The sequence below is a fragment of the Hypanus sabinus genome, chromosome 12, assembly GCF_030144855.1.
Source record: "Hypanus sabinus isolate sHypSab1 chromosome 12, sHypSab1.hap1, whole genome shotgun sequence".
NCBI lineage: Eukaryota > Metazoa > Chordata > Chondrichthyes > Myliobatiformes > Dasyatidae > Hypanus > Hypanus sabinus.
The window spans coordinates 101,528,375-101,546,790 of NC_082717.1; the positions used below are offsets into that span (position 1 = coordinate 101,528,375).

An 18,416-nucleotide genomic window follows, 5' to 3' on the forward strand; every position below is an offset into this window, starting at 1 on the left:
CCATCAAACACTCTTCATATGATAAGCTGTTCAAACCAAGAATCATGTGAACCTTTGAACCCTCTTTAGTTTCAATACAACCTTTCTCAGATTAAGGGGCCCAAAACTACTCCCAATACTCTAAGTGAGGCCTCACCAATGCTTTATAAAGTCTTAACATTACATCCTTGTTTTTACATTCTAGCCCTCTTGAAATGAATGCTAACATCACACTTGCATGTTAGTGCCCCATAGTGATTCATGCTTCTCCACTGAGAATTCATTCAGTTTTTGAGAAATAGTGTCTAGGTGTTTTCTCTTCAGAATTAAAATGACCAGCATGGTATAAATCAGGTCTCTCCCTCTCTCTCAGTTATTCCAAACTGCAAAGAACAATTTGAAATTGTTGAGTGCTCTGAATCACTGAGAAGTATTGATCGGTTTTGATTGGGTCACTGATTGCCAAGGACCATTTCAAACATTAGTCATATTTACCTTCCACTCAAAGTAGCTATTGTTAAATAGAATAAAATTAACTGCGGTCTCCATCATTAAATTCAGCAGAATGTCCACATTTACTGCTATTCTGACAGTCACCCTCTACTTTAATCACCCTGACCTGCACCCATCATATACACACAGTGGCTGCTTTATTAGATACCTCATGTATTTAATGTTTGTGATTTTCTGCTGCTGCAGCCCATCCACTTCAAGGTTCAATCTGTTGTTCATTCAGAGACGCTCTTCTACACACCAATGTAGTTATTTGTGTTACTGTATCCTTACCAGTCTGGTAGAATGTGCATTTCAGAGACAATGTTTCTGCTAACAACTAATGATTGAATTTTTTTCCCCACTTATAGTGCTACCCAAATCAGTCTTAATGCTTTTATTATCGGAGATCCTTGTATATAAACTAGTTCTGACTCAACTGTAACAGTTCACATTGGTGCCCTCTCAAATTAAACACATACTCAATGCTTAGAAGTGATCCAGTTAAAACAAGTTTCCCAGGATAGGTAAACTACAAAGAACATTATTTAGACAACAGAACACTGAAGCAATAACTGAGTTGATGATTGAATTGTGCATCAATAGAAGCTGCTTTCCTCTTAGCCCAGGGATGAGGAAGAAACATTCATTTGATTTATTTGGGAAATGGGAAGAGAATATATGACATGTGAAATATGTTATGTTTGAGAGAAATATGCAACCATGGACCTATGATTTCCAAGGCTTTCAATCATACCAGTTTTCTTTGCATCTTTATGTGGTCTAGTTTAGTATAAAGACAGTAAGTCTGCCACATCAGGCAATAACAATGTTTATTGTAGCTTCATGCATTTGCTAGGATGGTAGAAAGTGAAGGGGACAGAAAGTCCATTTTAATGTATTAATTCTGATGCTCCTATTTATGAAATTCACACTTAAAAATGCAAAAGAACAGTCTTGTAGAAGAAATAAAGCATTAAACGGGCCTTGGATTGTGGCAACAGATGCTAATTCTAAACGTAATCATCTCTAAACCACTTGAGAAAATCCTAAATTGATGGATTAACACCTCTATCAAAAAGAACTTGACAAAGATATAATACATTTATAAATTACTATGAAACTTCAAAACCACAAAATCATCTCACAGCATTTTAATCTTTTGAGCAAAATTTTGGGAGTTTTGATTTGAAACAGATTTAAATAAAATGGATGTTTTCAACTATTTCATTCTAGTGATATTTACCTGTGCTCCACGGTCATTGACCAGTTCAACTGACCACCTGCCTTCATACTGAATCCAGACAAAAATTCCTCCATCAGCATCACAAGTTGCAAGTTTCTGAAATGGTTCATTCCAGCGCACAAGCACCACCTGAAAACAATCAGCAACAATTAAGTCCAAGAAGGGGGAACAATGTTTGCTTGAAATACAGGATTAAAATCAGGAAAGATCAAGGGAAGAACCCAATGTCAATGACTAAAAGCTTGAAATACTACTGCATAACATTTAATACTTAATACAGTAAAACTAGAATAAAAGCAGAAAATGTTGGAAGTACTTAGCTCAGCAGCAATCTCTGTAGAGAGAAACAATTAACATTACAGATCAATGGTCTCCTTCTGTATTATAAATATTCTACCTTTCCATGACAATCCACTGCTTTTTTGGAGAAGGTGGTGAAATTTCAGATTAGAACATCTTTACATATTAAGCAGCCGGTGGATCATTCAATTTCTCTGAAACCCAGCTTTTAATGCATTTCTTAAATAAATCTTGTTTCAGAACACTACTCACTAAATCCCCATCTCAAAAATACAAGAATAGGTCACCAAACATTACTCGGGCCATTTAAATATTTTATATATTTTTGAGCAAATATAGATTAAACAATGGGTTCAAGCTCAACGCATCAAAACCACTTTACATGAAAGTTACAAAAGAAAACAAGACTAAGGAGTTATCAGACCAAAAGACATGATAGAAGTAAAGTTCTAAAGAGTTGAAGTAGTGATCCCATTGGGTGAATTGCTGCTTTCCTAGTTGCTCTGTAAATTACTTCCCTTAAGTGATTACTCAGCTCTTTTATGAAAGCCTTGATTTACAGTCCACACCATCTTTGTGGTCTGCCAGTTCTAGATCATGTCACTCGCCACACAAAATTTTTCTCCACGTCTCTACCCTCCCCAATTGCTTTTCATCTTCCTTTAAAATATGTGCTATCTGCTTATAACAATGGTTCCTATTTGCCCAAATTAAACCAGTCATATTTGCCACAAACTACTGCCGCAACCTTCTATGATCCAAGCAAACCTATTTAGCTTCTACCTCTCATCTTTGGCTAAAATACCATATCCTTGGAAATATTCTAGTCAATCTCCTTCTGTACTCACTTTCTCCTTCTGATCTTCATATCCTTCCTAAACTGTGATAGCTGGATCTGGATAAGAGATGCAAAATTCATAGAGTCAGAGTACAGAAAAAGGACCTATGGCCCAAATGGTTAGTGACCAGTGTTACGAATGTGCCACAACTCAAGGGTACAAAGTCGCCCCCTCCTTTTTGAGAATCGCAAGATCGCTATTAATTCGGGTCTGGGACCCAGGAAATGAGAGAGAATCCACAAGGTTTGGAATGTGTCCTGGCCTCAGCAAAATAAAACCACTGATAATGGCTATTGTCTCTTGGAGACAGAATTGTGTACTGAGTACTGTACTATTCATTGAAGCCCCTCAGGGGACGACCAGAGTGGGCTGGTTGAGGGATTGCATCATCCCAACCTGATTGACATCTGAGATCCCATGAGTAAGGATAAAAGAGGGTCTGGGGAACAACCCCTTTAGACGGACCAGGAGAAACGCTAGAAATCCCGTGTCAGCGTTTAAAAGCGACAGCCGGTGAGAGCTCATGTGCGTCCTTCCCTTGCCTGGGTTGGCGGGCTCACCATAGAAGAACGGCTTAGCTAAAAGGAGAGGCCACAAGTGAACGGCCACACCAACGAGACTCCGACGGATCGAAACCATAAAAGGAAAAGCCGGCAAGTTTTTCTCCCAAAAATCTCTCTCTCCAACCACTGCAACCCAGCAGTCCCCAAAGGCTGCAACCTGCATGAATTGAGTGAACTTTATATTTCCATCGGACAATACATTATCCCCTAGACAACAATAGAGCTTATTTCTTATTATTATTCCCGCACTTTTAGATTTAGTTTTGACAACGTATATTATCTGTATATTTGCATTGATATTATTTTTGTGTATTTGTACTAATAAATACTGTTAAAAAACGTATCATCAGACTTCAACGGACCTCTCTATCTTTGCTGGTAAGTGACCCAGTTACGGGGTTCGTAACACCGGTTAAGGTGCCCTATCCAACCCAAGTCTCATTTGCTAGCATTTGGTCCATAACCTTCCAAACCTTTTCAATCCATCTACCTGGGGTTGTGACCCAACAAGTATCTCAAACCCTCAACATAATCACCTACCCTTTGTATTCTTCATGAAGCTCGTGATGCCAAATGCTTTATTAATTATCTTCTCAACCAGTTATACCACATTACATGTCTTCTGTTCATACACACTACCTACATCACTTTAATTTGTAGCAACAAACAATCTGCTGGAAGAACTCAGTGGATTTTAAGACAATCCTTCTCCAGCAGTCTTGTGTTTCACTTGTTTTACTTTGTAGATGTTCTGTCAAAAATGTATGACTTCACATTCTTCACCTGGCATTTATTTGCCTATTCTGCCACCCAGTATCTATTATTATAATTCACATCTAAGTTTTGAATTAGGGAAAGTTAAGAGTTGATCACATAAGTGGATTTGGAGCATAGCGAACCAAGTGGTGTTTTAAAGACAATACAGTAGCTTCATCGTTAGTATTATGAACAATTTTTTTCTTTAATTTCAGACTTGAGTTCAAATTTCCCACTGTTATGGTGGGATAAATGCTTACAAATTCAGATCTTACAATGTTTACAACTGTTCAAAGCCCAGATATTAGCTCAGTAACTTAACCTCTACTCCACTAGATCCATGGAGGAAGATTTGAGTGATGAATTGGAAAATAAACATTTCAGAGGTTGCTAAACTGGAGGAATATCAAGGCTATAAAATGAGGAGAAATGAGATGAGTTTTTTTTAAAGACAATCAATGAAATTGATGAAATTGAAATGGCCACCTTAAGCTTGTCCAACAGATAAAGGCACATAGGACTTGAGGCAAACTGGCTAACTGGATCCAAAATTGGCTTGGAGAAAGGAGCAAAGGCATTTTTTTCCTGATTAGAGGACTGTGACTAGAGATGTACCACAGGAGGTTTGCTGTATGTGACATATATCAGAGATTCATATGAGTATGGAGGTTTGCAATTGGCATGATGGTGCTGTTATGAATAGCAGGAAAGGTTGTCTTAAGTTAACAACTGGATACACATCAGTTGGAATGTACAGTTGATTGTTGGCAGATGGAATTTAATCCCGACAAGTGCAAGGAAATGCATTTTCAAAAGTCAAATAGGGATAGAGTATACACAGTAAATAGAAGGGCCTAAGGAATATTGATTAAAGAAAACATCAAGAGGTCCAGGGTCAATAGCTCCCCAAGAGTGACAACACAGGAAGATAAATTGATAAAGGTGTCAAATGGTACACTTGCCTTCAGTAAGTCAAGGAACAGAATATAAGAGTTCAAAAAATATGCTCCGACTTTATAAATTGCTGGTCAGGTTCATTTGGGGTACATAGAACATTGAACAGTACAGCACAGAAATAGGCCATCTGGCCCACATTATATCAAATGAGCAAAACAGCAAATCAAAGACAACCAGACACTAATTCCTCCTACCGGCACAATGTCATATCCTTCCATCTTCCTTACATCCGTGTGCCTATCCAAATGTCTCTTAAAAGCCACTAATGTATTTGCCTCCACCACCACACCATGCAGGAAAGTCCAGGCATTCATCGGGTAAAAAATTTACCTACCCTCTTCTCACCCTCAATGCATGCCCTCGGGTATTAGGCATTTCAACCCTAGGAAACAGATTCTCCCTGCCTACTCTATCCATCCTCTCAATCTTATAAACCTCCATCAGATCTCCCCTCAGCCTCCAGCACTCCAGAAAAAAAAACAAGTTTATGCAGCCTCTCATGATAGCGCATGCCTTCTAAACCAGGTAACATCTGGGTAAACCTCTTCTGCACTCCCTCAAAAGCTTCAACATCCTTCCTACAGTGGAGTGACCAGAACTGAATGCAATACTCCAGATGTGGCCTAACCACTCCTATAAAGCTGCAACATAATTTCTAGACTTTTGAACTCAATGCCTCAACTAATAAAAGCAAATATGACATAAGCCTTCTTAACTATCCTATTGACCTGTGCAGCCCCTTTCAAGAAACTATGAACTTGGATCCCAAAATCTCTCTGCTCAGCAACACTGTGCCCTAACAGTGTACGTCTCTCCTTGCATTGCTCTACCAAGGTACAACACCTCACATTTATCTGGGTTAAACTCCATGTGCTGTTTCTCTGCCCATATCTGCAACTGATCTTTATCGCACTGTACTCTTTGCCAGTGTTCTATGCTATCCACAACTTCACCTAACCAGTCTACCTACATTTTCATCCAGGTCATTTATACACATCATAAACAGCAAAGGTCCCAGCACAGATCCCTGCAGAAAACTACTAATTACAGACCTCCAGCTCAAATAAGTCCCTTCACCACTACCCTCTAACTTCTATGCCTGAATCCAAACAATGAATTTGCCGTGGACCCCATGCATCTTATCTTCTGGGTTAGCCTCCCATGAGGGACTCTGTCAAACACCTTACTAAAATCCACGCAGACAACATCCAGTGTCCTACGCTCATCAATCTCTTTCATCATCTTGTCAAAAAGGTCAATTAAATTGGTAAGACACTACCTAACCTGCACAAAGCCATGCTGGCTCTCCCTAATTCTCATATATCCTATCCCTAAAAACTTCCTCCAGCAATTTCCCTACAAATGACGTGAGACTCACCATTCTATCATTCCCAGGATGTTCCCTTGTTCTCTTCTTAAATAGAGGTACAACATGAGCCACTCACTAGTCCTTCAGGACCTCATGTGTGGCTAGAGAGAACACGAAGATACTGGTCAAGGTCCCAGCAATCTCGTCCCTTGCCTCCTTCGATAATCTGGGGTCAATCCCATCAGGCTCTGGAGACTTACCACCTTAATGCTCATTAGGATGTCCAACATTTCCTCCTCCTTGATCTCTTAAAAACCCTAATGTATTTATACACTCAGCACTGACCTCCTGGTCCTCCATATCCTTTTCCTTGGTAAATACTGAAGCAAAGCACTCATTAAGTACCACTCATTCTCACTGCATCTAAGCAAATGTCCCCCACCCCCACCCTTTATCCTTGAGTGGTACCACCCACTACTTAGCTATCCTCTTGTTCTTGAAGTATGTGTAGAATGCCCTAGGATTCACCTTAAACCCACTTGGCATGGACTTTTCATGGCGCTCCTGGCTTTACTAATCCCCTTCTTTAGTTCTTTTCTGGTTTCCTTATACTCATGTGCTTCATTTGACCCTAACTTATGAAGCTTTACATACAATTGCTTTCTCTTCTTGACTAAATTCATCACCTCGCTAAAGATCCAAAGTTCTCTTATCTTTCCATGCCTGCCCTTCCATTTAACAGGAACATACCCTTCCTGTGGTCTGTGCAATTGACCTTTAAAAAGCCTCCACATGTCTGATGTGAACTTGCCAGAGAAAAGGTGTTCCCAATTAACTCTTCTCAGTTCCTGCTAATGCCCTTGTAATTTGCCCTACTCCAATTTAAAACTCTCCTATAATGACCATATCTGTATCTCAAATCTCTTAGTATCTTTCCTTTTAGTTAGTTCTGATGAAGGGTCTCGGCCCGAAATGTCGACAGTGTTCCACCAGCATTTTGTGTGTGTTTGAATTTCCAGCAACTGCAGATTTCCTCGTGTTATACTTAAATTCTATCCCATCTAAACCCCTTGCAGTAGGAAGGTACTAGTTTATATTAGGGAAGTTGAAATCCCCCATAAGAAGTCTTGATCATCATAAAAAAGATGTGAATGTGTTAGAGATTGCAGAAGAGATTCGCCAAGGTGTTGCCTGGCTTGGAGGACTTTAGTTATGGGGGAGAAATTGGTTTAGTTGGACTTATTTACCCTGGAGAAATGAAGCTGACAGGTGACTTGATTGATGTAAGATTATGAGTGCCACAGATGGCGTAGATGATCAAAATGTCTTTCTTCCCACCACCCCCGAATAGGAGTATCAAAAACAAGACAGCACAGGTTTAAGATACACACACAAAATGCTGGTGGAACACAGCAGGTCAGGTAGCATCTATAGGAAGAAGTACAGTCAGCCCTCCTTATCCGCAGCTATTGGTTCTGGGACCCCTCGCGGATACCAAAATTTGCAGATGCTCAAGTCCCTTATGCAACCTGTCTCAATCTGGTGGACCTTAGGACCCAGCGGAACTCCAGACCTTATTTAACCTGTCGCAGTGCGGTGGACATTAAGACCCGGCACCAGAGCTCTGAATGCGCAGTGTTTCTGTTCACAAAAATAATCACCATCACGATTGAAAATAAAGTGGAAATAATAAAACAATCGGAAAGAGGTGAAATGCCATTGGTCATTGGAAAAGTGTTAGGCTACGTTGGTCAACGAGCGGAACAATTTTAAAGGATAAAGTGAGAAAGGCTCTGCCCTGATGAAAGCTACAATTATTACTAAGCAACACAGTGGTTTAATTATCGGGCTTTGGGGTTTTGATCCTCACATCAACCCGGTACGGTGGAGAGCGCACTCGATTGTGATCTGTCATTAGATCTGTCAAGCCCGGCGCTGAAAAATATGCTCTTAAGTGTTTTATATGCATAGAAAGGTAAAATATATACTATATACTAAGACAAACATTTGACTAACTGACGGTAAATAATACTGGTTGTACCTGTTCCGACTTACCTAGTAAGAGAACTTCCGATTTTTTCGATCCCGATGCACGATAATCCACACACATCCGTATACTTTAAATCATCTCTAGATTACTTATAATACCTAATACAATGTAAATGCTATGTAAAATGGTTGTTATACTGCATTGTTTAGGGAATAACGACAAGAGAAAAAAAAGTCTGTACATGCTCGAACAACAAGTGCTGGAAGAGCACTTAGAGTTTTCGCGATCTGCAGTTGGTTGAATTCGCACATGCGGAATCCGCTGATAAGGAGGGCGGACTGTATTTCTTCCTATAGATGCTGCCTGGACTGCTGCATTCCACCAGCATTTTGTGTGTACTGCTTCAATTTCCAGCATCTGCAGATTTCCTCATGTTTACAGGTTTAAGATAGAGGCATTGGCTTTAAAGAGGGTTTTGTTTCTGTTTTAAATGCATGGTGATTAGTGACATGTAGAATATGCTGCCAGAGGTGGAAAGGTGATCAGATACAATTACCATAGACAGACACTTATTTAGGGAAGGCATAGAAGGATACTGTCCCAATGCAGAAAATGAGATTTGTGTAGATGGGCAAAAGGTTGTAAAAGAAATGGTGGGCCAAAAGGCCTGCTTCTGTATTGTACGACTCATTAGGTCTGCATTTGCCATGAAGAGAGATGATGGGATACAGGCAAGTTAAGCATTTTCAAACCTGTAGGGACAGGAGTACATTAGAACAGTCAAGTCAATGTTAACCAAGTCATAAATGAGAGTTTCAGCAGCACAGATTAGACATACAAAAGTCAAAGTTATGGAAGTGAAAATAGGTGTTCTGTAAAGCACGTCTCTACCTATTCCACATCTTCCAACAAAAATGCTCTTGTTATATCCCCAGCTTGTGGGGACGTTTGTTATCTACTCAAAGCAATGAAAACAATTTTGCTACTCCCACTAAGCTTCCCGTAGTGTTGTCAGTAACAGAAGCTCAAGGGAGTTAGAAACAAAAACAAAAAAGGACTCATCAGGCAATAGTAAAACACGTTCCTATATTCTCAGAAGTGTAAAGTCTTTCCAGGAGTTGAACAATGTATGTTAAACAAACCAAATATAGAATAAAATACTAGTTACAGTCAATGGAGAAACATTTTAAAAACTATCTAATTGTTGGAACTGCAGGTATTTAAATAATATATTGGAGAACAATCATAATCACAATTCTCTATAATGTGAAGCTGTATAATCTATTCAAGTTAACAAAACAAATTGTGCTCATTTATTACTTTTCAGATGAAATCTGAGAGCAAATTTTATTTCGTATTTCAATTTTTTGAGGGATTTATGAATTCTGTTTAGGCGGGAAATTTGATAGAGGTGTATAAAATTATGATGGATATAGATAGAGTGAATGCAAGCAAGCTTTTTCCACTGAGGTTAGGGGAGAAAAATACCAGAGGACATGGGTTAAGGGTGAAGGGGGAAAAGTTTAAAAGGAACATTAGTGGGGGCTTCTTCACACAGAAAGTGGTGGGAGTGTGGAATGAGCTGCCAGATGAAGTTGTAAATGCGGGCTCACTTTTAACATTTAAGAAAAACTTGGACAGATACATGGATGAGAGGTGTATGGAGGGATATGGTCCAGGTGCAGGTCAGTGGGACTAGGCAGAAAAATGGTTCGGCACAACCAAGAAGGGCCAAAAGGCCTGTTTCTGTGCTGTAGTGTTCTATGGTTCAACTAGTCTGACCATTTTCATTCACAGTAAATTACTTCATAAAATATGAAATTAAAATCAAATTGTAAAAAAAACCTGCTTATTAATAATGAGAACCACTTGGCAAAATTTAATTTCAGTCATTATTATGACTGAAGTAAGAATATTAAAATAGACCATTAACATCAAAGTAACTTTAGTACGTCCTGGTATCTAAATTTTTTCTGTAAGTTTCTTATTCGGTTTAGATTGAATTATGGCATCTATTTGCTTAGGGCAGCTAAAATCTTCAAAAACAAAAATTCAAGGACATCTTGGAAGCATCTAGATGTAGCTATAACTATTAACATTTCAGAGTAAAATCATTATGTGGATTGGAAAAGTGCTCAAATGGAACACACAATACTACAGCACAGTATAGGCCCTTTGGACCACAATTTTGTGCCAATATTTTAACCTACTCCAAGATCAATCTAACCCTACCCTCCTACATAACCACCTATTTTTCCAATCATCCATGTGCCTATCTAAGAGTCTCTTAAATGACCCTAATGTATCTGCCTCTACCCCTGCTAGGATGTTTCACACAAAAATCACTTTCTGTGTAATAAACTTGCCTCTAACATCACCCCTATAATTTCCTCCAATCACCTTAAAATTATTCCCCTTCATAGTAGCCATTTCCACTCTGGGATAAAGTCTCTTACTGTTCACTCTATCTGTACCCTTCATTTTGTACACCTCTATCAGTCACCTCTCATCCTTCTTCATTTCAAAGGGAAACACCCTAGTCCACTCAACCTTTCCTCATGTTCTCTACTCCGAGCTGTATCCTAGTAAATTTCTGCATCCTCTCAAAAGCTTCCACATTCTTCCAATCATGAAGTGACCAGAACTGAACACAATACTGCAGAAGTAGTCTAACTAGGATCTTATAGAGCTGCAAAATTACCTCACGGCTCTTGAACTCTACCCTCCAACTGATGAAGGTCAACACCATATCTTCTGAATTAACCTACTATAAGGGATCTTATCACATGCCTTATTAAAGTCTGTGCAGATACTGCCTTACTCTCATCAGGCACCTTTGTCACCTCCTCAACAAACTCAACTGAGGTATGCGAAGTATGATCAGCCCTATACAAAGCCATGCTGACCATTCCCAAGCGAACCATGCTTTTCTAAAAGTGCATAAGCCATATCCCTCATTTTCTTCTGATGAGAGGTTCATTGGACTATAATTACCTGGATTATCCCCATTTCCATTCTAGAACAAAGTACAACATTTTCTACCCTCCCATCCATAAGGCAGAATTCAGCCATTCGGCCCATCAAGTTTGCTCTACCATACTATCATGGCTGATTTATTACCCTACTCAACCCTATTCTCCTGCCCTCTCCCCGTAACCTCTGACACCCTTACTAATTTAGAACCTATCAAACTCCGCTTTGAATATACTCAATGACAGCCTCCACAGAAGTCTGGGCAATGAATTCCATAGATGCACCATTCTCTGGCTAAAGAAATTCCTCCTCATCTCTGTTCTAAAAGGATGCCCTTTTATTCTGAGGCCGATCCCTCTTATTCTAGACTCCCCCACTATAGGGAACATCCTTTCCATGTCCACTCTATTAAAACCTGTCAATATTCGATAGGTTTCAATGACAGCCACCCCTAATTTGCCTAAACCCTAACAAGCACAGGCCCAGTACAACATCCCTCATACAATAACCATTTCATTCTCAGAATCATACTCATGAACCACCACTGAAACTCTTTCTAATACCATTACAACCTTTCTAAGGGGCCCAAACTGCTCATAATACACCTACAGTCTGACCAATGCCTTATAAAGCCTCGGCATTACATCCTTGCTTTATATTCTTGCCCACTTGAAATGAATACTAATAATGCATTTTCCTTTCTTACCACCAACTCAACTTGCAGGTTAACCATTAGGGAATCCTGCATGGGACCTCCCAAGTCTCTTTACACCTCCCATTTCTGAATTTTCTCCGGGTTTAGAAAATAGCCTATGCCTTCATTCCTACCACCAAAATGGATGGCCATACATTTCCCAACACTGTATTCCATCTACCACTTCTTTGCCCATTCTCCTAATGGTCCTTCTGAAGACTCTCCTTCCTCAACACTACCTGCCCTCCAGATATCTTTGTATCATCGACAAATCTGGTCACAAAGCCATCAATTCCACATCCAAATCACTGACATGTTACATGAAAAGAAGGAATCCCAACACCAACTCTTGTAGAACATCATTAATGACTGGCAGTAAACTAGAAAAGGCTCCTTTTGTTCCCACTCTTTGCCTCCTGCCAGTTGGACAATCCTCTATCCATGCTAATATCTTCCCTATAACATCATGGGTTCTTATCTTGTTTAGCAGCCTCATGTATGGTACTTTGTCAAACACCTTCTGAAAATCCAAGAAAACAACACCATGTCTATCCTGCCTGTTATTTCCCTGAACTTCAACAGATTTGTCAGGCAAGACTTCCTCTTAAGGAAACCATGCTGAATTCAACCTATTTTATCATGTGACTCCATGGAACCTCATCCTTTATAATGGATTCCAACATCTTCCCAACCGCTAAAGTCAGGCTAAATGACCTATAATTTCCTAGATTTTGCCTTCTTAAAGAGTCGAGCAACATTTTAGAGAGTCCAGTCTTTGAGAACCATTCCAGAATCTGGTGATTTTTTGAAAGATCACTAAAGCCTCCAAAATCTCATCAGTCTATCCAGGTGACTTATCTACCTTCAAACATTTCAGCTTCTCAGGCACCTTCTCCTTAGTAATAGTAGCTACACTCACTTCTAACATCTGACATGCTTGAATTTCTAGCATACTGCTAGAGTCTGCCATAGTGAAGACTGGCACAAAATACTTATTGAGCTCATCTGCCATTTCTTTGTCCCCTATTATTACGTTTCCAGTGTCATTTTCAATATCCAATATCCACTCTTTTAGTATCCTCTTTTATATTAGTGGCTAACTTATATTCATATTTCATCTTTTCTCTCCTTATTGCCTTTTTTACTATTAGTGGTGGGTAGGATAGTGCCATTGTTAACCAGAGAGAGTATCACCGCTACGGAAAGGGAGGGCATTATAGAGGTATTGCCTGCTGAGCCAGTGTGGAAGTCAGAAATATGAAGGAAGCAACACTATTCAAAGTAATTTATGGATCCCCCATTAGCAAGAGACATTGAGATACAGATTGGGAGACAGATTTTAGAACAGTGCAAAAATAACAAGGATGTTATTATAAGGGACTTCCTTAATATTGATTGGCATCTCCTTAGTGCAAATGGCTTAGATGGGGCAGAATTTGTTAGGTGTGTCCAGGAAGGATTACTGACTCAATTAGACAGGCTAAATAAAGGACAGGACATACTACATCTGGTGCTATGCAGCGAACCAGGTCAGTATCAGATCTCTCAGTGGATAAGCATTTCAGAGACAGGGATCACAACTCCCTGACCTTTGCCATAGCCTTGGAAAGCGATAAGAGCAGATGGTATGGGAAAGTATTTAACTGGAGGAAAGTATATCATGATGCTATTAGGCACGAACTTGGGAGAATAAATTGAGAATAAATGTACTCAGGGAAATCCACAACAGAAGCAGTTGTTTACAAAGCACTTGCATGTGGTTTTGGATAAGTTTGCCCCATTAAGGCAGAGAAAGAATGGTAGGGTGAAGGAAACAAGAGATGCAGAAAAAAGAAGAAAGAATCTTACTTAAGATTTAGGAAGGGTGGATCAGACAGGTCTCTAGTGTGGTACAAGGTAGCCAGGAAGAAGCTGAAGAATAGACCTCGAAGAGCTAGAATGATTCATGAGAAAGCCTTGAGTAGAATTAAGGAAAACTCCAAGGCATTCTACACACATAAAGAACAGGAAAATGATCAGAATGAGGTAGGGGCGATCAGGGATAAGAAGAAGCTTGTCTGGAGTCGGAAGAGGTAGGGGAGGTCCTTGATGAATATTTTGCCTTTAGTATTCACCAGTGAAAACCTCGACATTTGTGAGGACAGCGTAAAACAGGCTGATATCTAGAACACGTCAACATTAAGAGGATGTGCTGGAACTTCCTGCTCTGGGACCTGCGCTCTTTGTGATTTTTATAAATGATTTGGATGGGGAAGTGGAAGTGTGGGTTAGTAAGTTTGCATTTGACACAAAGGTTGGTAGAGTTGCGAATAGTGTAGAAGGTTGTATAGATACAACAGGACCACGACACAATGTAGAGGTAGGCTAAGAAACAGTCACTTTATAAAGTCAAATTTGAAGGCAGAATACAGAATTAATGGCAGAATTCTTAGCAGTGTGGAGGAACAGAAGGATCTTGGGGTCCATATCCATAGATGCTTCAAAGTTGCCACACAAGTTGATAGGGTAGTTAAGAGGATGCCTGGTGTGTTGGCCTCCTTTGGTCAGGGAACTGAGTTCAAGAGCCGCCAGGCAATGTTGCAGCTCTATAATACTCATGTTAGATCACACTTGGAGAATTGTGTTCTAGAGGAAGGTATGGAAGCTTTAGAGAAAGTACAAATGAAATTTACCAAGATGCTGCCTGGATTACAAGCCATGAGGATATGTTGAATGAGCTGGGGATTTTCTCTTTGGAGTAAAGGAGGACGAGAGGTGTCTTGATAGATGTTAACAAGATAAGAGATACAGAGACTTTGTCCAAGAACAGAAATAGCTGATACCAGCATGCATCATTTTAAGGTGACTGGAGGAAAATATAGGGGTATGTTGAAGGAGAGCTTATTATACAATTTCTGATTTCCAGAAACTGTAGATTTTTGATTTTCCTCTAACATAAGAGCCAAAAAAAAAACCCTTACTTGCAGTAACTCAGAGTCCTCTCCTAGTCACTTTTCCTTTTTTTTGGACTCTGATGGGACATATCATTCAATTTGGTTAAATATCAAAAATCAACAACCCAACTGTAGCCCAAAAAGTGAGTCGACATTTTGAATTGAGATATTTGGTAGTATTGAGAATCAGAAGGAGAGTGCAAAGAGACAACTGAAAACAGCACAGCTCACTAAACATGTCCTTTCAAGGTATTTGCTGCATTGGAGTATCCTCATTAGGCTATACCCTACTGCAAGCAATGTATTTGCATAACAAAAATTCATCCATAATTATTAACTTTTATTGCTGATGTTAACCCTGTATAATTATTTATTGTTTAGTAATAATTTGCCTTCAAGTTTCACAACTATAATCAGACATCATAGTATTAATTATAGGGTGGCACAATAGCAAAGTGTCAGTGTAACGCTTTACAGTACCAGCGACCCAGATTCAATTACTGCCACTGTCTTTAAGAAGTTAGTACATTCACCCCATTACTGCACAGGCTTCATCCAGGTGGTCTGGTTTCCTCCCACATGCCAAAGATGTATGGGTTAGGATTATTAATTTGCCAGCATGCTACATTGGTGCCGGAATCATGGCAATACTTGTGGGCTGCCCCAGCACATCCTCAGACTTGTTGGCCGCTGACACAAATGCTTCATTCTACTGTAGGTTTCAATGTACATGTGACAAATAAGGCTAATTATGCTAATTTTTATAAGCAAATGGATATAGAAAGAGAATTTCACAAATCCACCATCGTTGCTCAATCTAATCCTAATGATGATTACAACTCAACATATTCCAAATTTGCACACAAGCTCCACACAGACAGCACTTAATGTCAGGAATGAACCCAAAACTCTGACCCTATGTAATAGTAGCTCTACTACCTGCATCACCCTTTTGCAAGGACATTGCCAGGTGTGGAAAATTTGAATTACAAGTAGAAACTGGGTAAACTGGGATCAAAGGAGGCCAAGGGAAGCATCTAATCCAGCAGTAGAAAATTATGAGACGTTTAGAGAGAGTGAATAGGAAGAAGGAAAATAAAAACAAACTGCTGGAGGAACTCAGCAGGTAAGAAAGCATCTGTGGAGGGAAACAGGCAGACATTTTAGATCTAGACCCTTTACCTGGACAGAAAGAGATAGGAGAGATAGCCAGTACAGAATTGAGTGGAGGCATGCAGCAAGAGAAGTGTTAGTGCACACATAGTCTGCTCTGAAGTTGGAGTTCAATCCCCAAGCGTCTGACTTCAAAACGAGTACAAGGGCATATTTGTTGAAAAGAGGCATCACAGATAGACAAGATGGTGGAAAAGGCATTTAGCATGTTGGCTTTCTGTCAAGGCACTGAGTATAGAAGTTGAGATAGTAGTTGCAGTTAGCTAAGTCATAGGTAAGGCCATACTTGGAATACTGTGCAATTGTTTGCTCAGCCTGTTATTGGAAAAATGTGGTGAAACTTGAAAGACTGTAGAAAAGATTTACAAGGATGTCATAGAGTAATACTGCACCAAAACAGGGCCATTAGCCCAAATGATCCATACCAAATACAGCACTCTCCTGCTTATCCCAGTTGCCCACATTTGGCCCACAATCTCTATGCCCTTCCCCTTCATGTACCTATTGAAATGCCTCAAATGTTGCAACTATATTTGCCTTAACCACTTCCTTTGGCAGCTCATTCCAGGTACTCTCTACCCTCTGGGAAAAGAAGTTACCTCTCAGGTCTCTTTTAAAATCGTAACTTGTATACGTTCATTCTAGTTTTGAACCCCCCCCCCCCAACCCTGTGAAAAAGACTATAAGCCTCCACCTTATCCATATCCTTCATGATTTTATACACTTCTCATTCTCCTAAGAATAAAGATCCAGTGTGGCCAGGATGTTGTCAGGAATCGAGGGTTTCTGTCATGCGGACTAGTTGGCCAGACTAGGTCTTTATTTCTAGAACACAAGGAGGGCAACTTTACAGAAGGATTAACATGATAGATCAAGATGTCTTTTCCCCAGGGTAGGAGAGCTCAATGCAAATAGGGCATTGATCAAGGATGGGAATGTCAACTAAGTCTGCATCAATTATTTGGATTCAAACCCTGCCAGAGCTGTCAAGCATCCTTCTGTGATTCAAGTTTGTTGCGGAATTTTCACTTCAGATGTGGAACAGCTTTCCAGAAGTCATACCTGGACCTCTTGTACTTTTCTGGGTCACCGCTCCTGAACAACACCAAGATAGTCCTCAGCAGGTTAATCCATTATAGTCTGAGGTATTGAATTCCACAGTTTAGGAGTGTAGTTCAAAGCAGCTGATCTGCTAATTATCTTTTGAGGGAGGTTGTTTAAATTTAAAAGACCAGCAGAAGAAGACCCGAGAGCATAAACAGCGTTATAAAACTACAGTGAATCTGTGATATACTGTGATCCCAGACCTTTGAGAGCTTTAAAAACAGTTGTAAGGAAAAGTTTAAAAGTTGTAGGGAAATTACTGGGGCGATGTCAGAGGATCACAATCTATCATCACTTGGAGAATCAAGTCCAGAACAGGAATAGTCAGCATGGTTTTGTGCTTGGGAGGACATGTGTAATGAGTCCTTGGGAATTTTTCAAAGAGATAACCATGGATATAGGAGAAGGTAGAGCAGTAGATGTTGTGAATATGGATATTACTAAGGACTTCAGAAAGGTCCCACGTTGCAAGCTGATCTACGTCTAATCTGTTGAAGGCTAGGTTGGTGGTGTTGAGGAATGGCAACCCAGGAAAGTACAAGAGGTACAGCCTCCAGAAAACCATTTCAATCTGAAGTGACAATTCTGTACCGAATTTGAATCACAGAAGGATGCTTGAAGAGCTCTGGCAGAGCTTGATCCTACAAAGCAAGACCAAGCAACATAAGTGACAAGGAAACACAAAGTACGTTGCAGATGCTGTGGTCAAATCAACACGTACAAACAAGTTGGATGAACTCAGCAGGTTGGGCAGTATCCGTTGACTGCTCGTTTCAACGGATGCTGCCCAACCTGTTGAGTTCATCCAGCTTGTTTGTACATGTTGATAAGTGACAAGGTCTTGCTCCCAGCTGAGCTCAATGCCTTTTAAGTTTGCTTTGACTGACAAAACATGGAGACAACTTCACAAACCCTCCACATCCACAGATGACCATGTGATTTCAGTCTGAAACACCAACATGAGAGCATCCTTCAGAAGGATGAACCCATGGAAATCATCTGTCCCTGATGGTGTACCTGGTTGAGTACTGAGGTCCCATGTTAATCAAGTAGCTAGCATGTTTACTGACATCTTCAACCTCTTGCTTTGGCAGTCTGACGTACCTAC

The 18,416-nt window shown here is 40.0% G+C and overlaps 1 protein-coding gene across 2 annotated transcripts in view; it reads right to left on the bottom strand.

Annotated features, from left to right (window-relative positions):
• The window catches only part of tulp4a (TUB like protein 4a), a 187,155-nt gene that overhangs the window by 149,393 nt on the left and 19,346 nt on the right, over positions 1-18,416 (bottom strand). For both annotated transcript variants that reach the window (XR_009515206.1, XM_059986566.1), the window contains exon 2: positions 1,718-1,846. Coding sequence is in view for 1 of the 2 variants with exons in the window: in XM_059986566.1 (XP_059842549.1) it covers positions 1,718-1,846 (129 nt within the window). In the remaining variant the exon portion in view is untranslated. The remainder of the gene's footprint in view (positions 1-1,717; positions 1,847-18,416) is intronic.